Source organism: Daktulosphaira vitifoliae, unplaced genomic scaffold, assembly GCF_025091365.1.
Source record: "Daktulosphaira vitifoliae isolate Bord-2020 unplaced genomic scaffold, ASM2509136v1 Scaffold_1, whole genome shotgun sequence".
NCBI classification, from domain to species: Eukaryota; Metazoa; Arthropoda; class Insecta; order Hemiptera; family Phylloxeridae; genus Daktulosphaira; species Daktulosphaira vitifoliae.
This window is the reverse complement of record NW_026099572.1, coordinates 30,764,214-30,772,151: the sequence shown is the minus strand read 5'-3', so window position 1 is coordinate 30,772,151 and position 7,938 is coordinate 30,764,214. Positions and strand designations below refer to the sequence as shown.

Here is a 7,938-nt window from a genome sequence, read left to right as displayed (position 1 = left end):
CTTAATACAAAATTGTATAAATCACATACTGAACTATATATGTTCAATTGAAATTTCACAAAGACAACTTCATTAATTAATTAAATATTATGATATAATATTATTTGTAATGCTTATTGCGCTATCAAAAAAAAAAAAAAAATATGTATTTTATATAATAAGGAAAATTTTTAGAATTCCATTGATGCAATTAATTGCATTTAATTAGATAATAATTTAAATTAATTATAAAATAAAAAATAAGAATAGCTATGAAATACGCACTGTGAAAAATAATTTAGTATAGCTTGATATTATTAGCATATTTAGAACCGCAATTTAATTTTAATTTTATTAAGTTTGATCAATGCGACGACAAATAAAAATTATCAAGAACACAAGGAATGATTAACATTGATTTTTAGTTTATATCACTGCTGGTTAATGTGATTTAGACAGGTGAAGTTATGGTACACTAGGGTTCACTTCCGGGTCATCCAAACAGGTGTAAGGAAGTAGTTGTGGTAGCGGTTTTACGCGATGATCATCTATGTGTTATACCCTAGTGACATTATTGTTGAATTACCCAATACTTGAAAGGGTTACAAGTACATGCAAACACAATATGATGTACTCATGTTGTTAATTATGTGTACTATTGTCATCGTAGATTATCGTGTTCCGGATATGATTTCCAATGATTATACGGTGCGAATGGATGCACAGTATGGTAAAAGACATTGGCTGGAAGGGGTTAGTTATAATAGAGTATGAACGTGATTAATCAGAGTGGTTTTACGGCGGACAAGAGAAATAAAGATAGGGTCGTGGTAATTTTTTTTATAATTTTTAATCAATTTAATTGGCGAACCGACGACAACGAGGACACAGATGCGAAACGGTACACCATCAAAAGTTAGCCCGCTGGAAATTAGCGGTCGCAGCTGATGACTGTTACGCTTGATGATGATAATGTTATTGGTAGTCCTCGTCACTTCCCGTACACTCGTGTCCAAAATCCCCAAGGGTCTGATTCCTCTTCATTATAAGCATTACAAACTTTCACAACATGCAATAATAATAACAGTTATTATTATTATTATTATTTATATTTTACATCGAAGATTGACCAAACGTAAAATATTCTTGTTTATAGAAATAAAAAATAGATCTTTTATACTATAGTAAATATAATAATAGTATATAAACTATAGTAAATACACATCGACATTTTAATTATCTTGCAACAGATAAGATACAAAATTTGTAATTATTAAAAAAAAAGGACCAGTTAAGTCGTAATTAATTTTTAATTTAATACGTTTTATTACATTTTTTTTCATATCTATTATTCCGTAATAAAAAGTTGATACAAAAATGACTTATTATATACCATAATTTGAGTATTATGTTAATTTCAAAATTTGATAAATTATATTAAGTATTTATTGTATCTGAAATAATATTTTCATTCCTTTTAACAAGGCAACTTTAATTATGAACATAATAAAAACTTGAAATTATATGTATACAATCAAAGTGCCATAAATTTAAGTAGTTTTTTAACTCTTTAAATTCTGTGATTAAATGCGCGTTGTCCAAAATATAGGGTGCGTTTATCAAAGAGTCACCCAAAGTCAGCAAGAGATGAATGAGTCTATTGGGACTAAATGAGATGATTGAGTGGATAATCCTTATATATAATAGCACTATAATATTGATTCTATTCCGGTGGGTATATTGTAGCTGAAGTGTCAAGACGTTGGTCACGGTCAAGTTGGTAAGATATCACACTATGTTTGAGGTAATGTTTAAGTGATAGTATAAAAGTTCATAGTCTTAATATAATCTGCATAAGACAGATGATGTTTAATATAACTCTTCGTTAAAGTTAATACCTAGGGAAATTAATTTGAATGTAAAAGTATTATTAATATAGAAAATTGATAGTCACCTACATATGGTAGGTTTTATTAAAATAAGGGTATAGAGTTTTGTTTACGAATAATTAAACAAAATACTGTTACATTATATGTAATTCACTTTTAATTGTAGTAATATAAATTGATGTAAAATTAATAACAAAGGAATTTGATGTTTTAATGTTCAGTGATGTCTGTATAATGATTATAGTACTTAAAACCATAATATTATATTATAAATATTATCCATTTTTATTATAGCAACATTAGGATAACATATGTTTTTTGTCATATACATTTCTTTATTCAATGTGTTAAATGTTATATATATTCTAGTTTTAACAATTAAGCAATTTTATCCTAATCATGATGTATATATTTTTATAATTTCTTAACATAGATTGTTATAATCAACATGGTGATATTTTTTTAAGCTAGATACTTGATTTTTCTTAAAATAATACTTTTTTTAACATTTACGTATTTTTGTTATTTATACATGCAACAAACTTTATAATAGTGTCAATTTTATTTTTTTTAATAACAATAAAAAAATTATACTAGATTCAAAACAATAAATGATCTGATTAAAAAAATTACTGGTCCATAATAATTTTTTCCCATTATTTCAGAAGTTATTAGCATTCTTCAATATATACTGAAGGTAAAGCTAGGTATGGTTATTTTTAGAACTAGACATTTATTGGCTACACACTTCCTCTTTCTAAGGTATAAAAATGTAAATTACTTATGAAATTCTTTTTGAATAATGTTATTACCTATTATATACAACATTATATTTTTATAGCTTATTGAAATATTTTTTTAAATTATACCATTGCAAGTAAATTTACAAAAAAAGACAAGATAAAAGTATGTTTCGTAAAGAAAAATAAATATTTTAGAAATTATACATAAATAATATATATAATTTTATAATAATAAATTAAATACTATTTTTAAGACTTAAATATTTTATTATTGTTTAATATTATTCACTACATTATGATATTTTATTATTATTTCATATTCAAGAAATCTACTTTAGTTATTCAACTCGTTGATATCTAGTTTTTATTATATGGTGAAAACTAAATAGATAAATAATTCATCTAATCCACAATAAGTTTAAAAAAATCTGTTCTCCGAACTGATATTGAGACATTTAACTTTACTGAACCCCAGATCTTCATAACAAGATTTGTAAGCATTTTCACAAAAATTGTCAAAAAACTTACAAGCATTAAGATAGATTTGGGTTGACCGTAAAATATTAGGATTATACAATGTGATTACTGAATTAAAAAAGTCATCTATCATTAAAAATTTGTCATAAAAAGGATTTTTTATTAAACAACGCCCGTGTATGTTACTCAAATCATGCTTTAATTCTATAGAAAAGTCATAACGAAAATTTTGAAATATTGTCAAAAGTATTTTAATCTTCTCCAAGTCTATGTTACCTTGTTGATCAACAAATTTATCTTGAGAAAATCCATTTTTCTGTAAGAAAGTGAGAGTATTTTCAACCCACCTTAATATTTTATGTAAACTCGATTGAGAGTTTGAATTAAAACGCCATATTATTAATTTATTTAAAGTAGTTATAGCTGTATGTAGCCCAACTAACATTTTTTCGGATTTGTTGAATGAGCCAAATAATTCACTTAAACAATGATAATTAAAATTGTTTGCTTCTGTATTACATAAAGACAATATAGCAGATAATAATACACAGTAGTTTTTCAATACTTCTGTATACCTACATCGTAATAGTTGTGGTATATGCTCTTTTTTTATTCGAAAATTAATATTATTTATGGAGTCTTTTAGTATATAGTCTATGCTTAAGTGTTTACCATTATAAATTATATATATGTGATCCATCGTTTTCCAACCAGTTTCTTGACGAATAATATTGAGGGCTTCAATTGCAACACTTTGATTGAGTGCAGGATCTATCGGAGGCATGAGTCTATATCAAAAAAAAATATTATGATTATAACGTAAAAATACAAATAATATAATTTTAAGTATTATTAATTCGACATTGTTTAGTTCTATTTATTAAATTTTCAAAACATGATTAAAAATATAGAAATTGAATGAAATTATTAAACAGAAAAGAACAATACAATTCGGGAAAATAATTTTTTTAATATTATTTCTGTCATGGATTTGGGCTTGTTATAGTTTTGTAAAATCGGCATTATTATACTTCTAATATTTATTATGCATAAAAGTGGGTATTTATTTATACTCACTTAACCCATATTAAATATAATTCTATATATAAAATACCATAAATAATGATTCAAAATAAGACCCACAAAATAATAATGTTACAGAATATTTAAAATATGTAATTTTTTTCATAAAATCAACTCTTTTAAAATTTTTTATAAAAGACGGTTTAGTAAATTTACATTACATTAATATTTTAATATAATATATTCATACATATTGAGTTATTATATATGTATCATAAAGTATTTAACAAATTATTTAATTTAAGCTTTAAATTAAAATAACTTATATATTTAAAAAACAAATTAAGTTATTAATGTTCAAAAATGTAATTAATATAGAAAATAAATATAAATATAGGCATTCTTAAATTTTGTAAGATTGATTAGAAATATAGAACTTGAATTAAAATATTTAAAATTATACAAGTAAACAAATAAATGTGTAAAGAAGTAAATAAACATATATTTGTTTATTTTGAATTTATCATAGTGCATCTTACAAATTGTTTAATTAAAAATTAAATTAAGATTTAAAATATATATTCAAAAATAAATCTTAATATATGAAAAATTATCCAGTTATAATAGGGTTGATTATTTGTAGAAATTTAATATGTAATATACTAATATTAATTCATATAACAATAAAAATATGATATCGATGCAGGATATTATTAAAATGTAATTTTTTTTTTCATAAAATTAATTAATTCAAAATATATTCTATAATAAAGTTTTACTATAGTCATATTACAATAATATTTTAAAATAAATAATACAAATAAATTAATTAATAGAGAAGTAAAGAATAAAATAAAGTTTTTCATGTTTATGGACAAGCAGTAGTTTTATTATGTTGTGCTTTTAAATATATTTAAATTTCTTTTATATTTAAAATAATATTCAGTTATTTATATTCAATTAAAAAAGTATATAAAATAAAATTTTAAATGTAATCAGTCTTACTCAGGTATAATAGGGTTGAGAAATTGTTCAAAGCCAAGGTTTTTGTACCAAATTTCTATGGTTTCGTTGTAAAATGAATTAAGTTTACTACATGTTAAATAGACTAAGTAAGAGTCGTTTTCGTAAAAGCATTCCTTAAGTTCAATTGTTTTGTCAGTTTTTATAGAAGTGTCGATGATATTACTATTTTTAAAGAGTTTGTTTACTTTTTCTGTTGCTTCTGTATAAAATTCATTCAAATTCTTAAATTTCGTTTCAGAGTCTTCAAGATTTGGTAAGTTGTTAAGATCAAAAGGTTTGGCCTCTGATATTTCTTGTAAGACATATTGTTGAAAAAAGTCAATTTCATCAATTATAACATTTGTTACAATTGATCCAACAAACACATATCTTACATCTAAATAGCTCAAAAACTTCATAGCGTTGTAGAGATTTTCAAACATAGTCTTGGAATTTTTTACTTCTTCTATAATTGATGTTACGCAACAAATAAAATTTTCCGATACATTTTTATCTTGAAATTGCTGACATTTATCAATGACAATATGCGTGTATTCGAGGAATTTATTTAGTATTTCAGTATACTTGAAATTGAGTATACTTATTATATAAGAATAATTATTTGTGAAATCAATTAGATACAGGTCTGGTTTGAATGCTTCCTTTATACTAATAGTACTATTTATATCTCGTATCAATTTTAGATTCCGTATTTCATTTGATCCAATATGTGCACGAATGTAATTTGTCACTGTTTTGATATAATTTCTATAATCCTGACGATATTTTAAACTTTGATCTGCATCGCCTGGTTTAAACACAAAAACGAAAAGAGACATTAAAATCAACGAATGAAATTTCATTAAGAATAAAATACTTTTACTATAAATAACTTGTTGGAAACTAAAGAAGGTATAAAATGAACATATGCAAATGTGTGCATTAATATTTTATATTATAGAATTGTTATTAAATAAATATGCATAAAGTAAATAAATCATATTTTTACGACTGTAAGAAAATTACCGTGATTAATTTTTATTTTTAAAACAATTTTTTTACAGTGCACAAATATACAAATATATAGGGTGGAACGGATCTAACTGACAACTCATATAACTTATGATCTATAACATTTTATAATTTTTTTTTTTAATTCAATTTTTACAATATAAAACTATATTTAAAATATGTTTTATGTAATTTTTCGCAATTATAAAAAAAATTAATTTTTTTATTAAGATTTTAAGATAGCCATTTTATAGATAAGTTTTAAAGAAAAATTTTGATACCAAAAATTCTTATTTTAATTCAGTAGTTACGTTTATACAGCATTTGGAAGTTTGTTAAATTTTGATTTTTTTTACAATTTTCCTATGGTATCAAATGTTAGTTCATATTATGTAAATTACAGCAGTAAACACTTATTATATTATTTACTGGTAACAGTACGCGATTTCTTTTCCATGGATAAGAATAGGAAAAATTGTATAAAAAATCAAAATTTATCAAATTTCAAAATGCTGTATAAACGTAACTACTGAATTAAAATAAGAGTTTTTGATATCAAAATTTTTCTTTAAAACTTATCTAAAAATTGGCTATCTTAAAATCTTAAAAAAAAATTAATTTTTTAAATATTTTTTGTAATTTTATGTTATATATTTAAAAAATATATAACAAACATTTGACATTTTTATTTTGTAAAAAAATAATATTAGAGAATAGTTAGGTAACATATTTTAAGATTAAGTAGTTCTTTAATATTAATATTTTTTTAATACTGTTTTGCGATCCAATCGAAATTTTATTCTTCAGTTCCAAAATAAACATCATGTTAATAAAATTATTTGTTTTTGTGTAAAAATGTATAGATTTCAACTCATCATTATATAATTGTATAAAACGGCTGAGGTTGCAAAATGTCTTCCAAAAAAAGCTATTATCCATTTAACTCATATATTTAATGCAATCATTAGACTTTCTTATTTCCCTCTATTATGGAAATTCTCGACTGTTTTATTAGTTCCTAAACCCAATAAACCCCCTGACTTGCCAAAATCCTCCAGAACAATAAGTCTTTTACCGTTCTCTCTGTCAATAACATATAACCTAATTACTAATTTGGTTTTAGGGCTTCTCACTTCACTATACATCAAATCCATAGAGTAGTAGACGTAATATCCTACTTGCTTGAAAAAAAATTATATTGCATATGTGCCTTTCTTGACAACTCACAGGCCTTTGATAGTGTATGGAATCGTGGCCTCCTAAATAAATGAAAAAAATGTTTGCATCCCTCTTACTACTTGTTTTTTAAATCCTATTTAATAGATTGTTTTTTCAAAATACGTCTTGGTTTTTCAGTAGCTAATAAAGTCTCTATAAATGCAGGAGATTGGTTGGGTTTTAGGACTAAAACGCCATGTAACTTAAGTGATTGAAAGCCAAAATATCTACATAAACACATTGCATGTTATTCGAATTTTGCAAGGTTATAATATCTAAAAATACATAATTCAAAATTCATTGCATAGTTGCAAAATAAAATTTTACCAAAATTCAACATTTAAATCAACAACTATTGTTAAAACTAGTTGAGTCCATTATTAAAAAACAATGTGTAAAAAATTTATTTTAAAATTATACAACGCAAAACTAACCGAATTAAATATACAAAAAAGTTGTATAAAAATGTATAAAAGTTGTCTGAAATAATATTTTTTAGAAATTAAGTTGACATTATTTAAACAAATGTTATCCGATTATGCTATTAAAGAATAACAAATATCTGTTATTGAGACTTATTTATAGTACAATAT

At 23.5% G+C, this 7,938-nt stretch overlaps 1 protein-coding gene across 2 annotated transcripts; it reads right to left on the bottom strand.

Moving 5' to 3' along the window:
• Nucleotides 1-2,290: 2,290 nt before the first annotated feature.
• Nucleotides 2,291-6,042, bottom strand: LOC126893902 (uncharacterized). Of its 2 annotated transcripts, XM_050664453.1 has the most exons (3): nt 5,117-6,042; nt 3,761-3,876; nt 2,291-2,625 (listed from the first exon to the last, which is right to left on the bottom strand). In XM_050664453.1, exons 1-3 carry the CDS (start codon nt 5,977-5,979, stop codon nt 2,609-2,611), a joined length of 996 nt encoding a protein of 331 aa, XP_050520410.1. In that variant the 5' UTR covers nt 5,980-6,042; the 3' UTR covers nt 2,291-2,608. The 2 variants fall into 2 exon arrangements, with proteins under 2 accessions (XP_050520410.1, XP_050520409.1); XM_050664452.1 differs by lacking the exon at nt 2,291-2,625 and having other exon boundaries at nt 2,873-3,876.
• Between the last annotated feature and the right edge of the window lie 1,896 nt (nt 6,043-7,938).

Bases quoted from the DNA above. Each gene is read 5' to 3' on its own strand.
- LOC126893902 (XM_050664452.1), bottom strand. From the start codon at position 5,979: ATGAAATTTCATTCGTTGATTTTAATGTCTCTTTTCGTTTTTGTGTTT. The intron at 3,877-5,116 runs GTAAGACTGATT...TTTTTGATATAG, and splicing joins CTCAACCCTATTATACCTGA to ACTCATGCCTCCGATAGATC.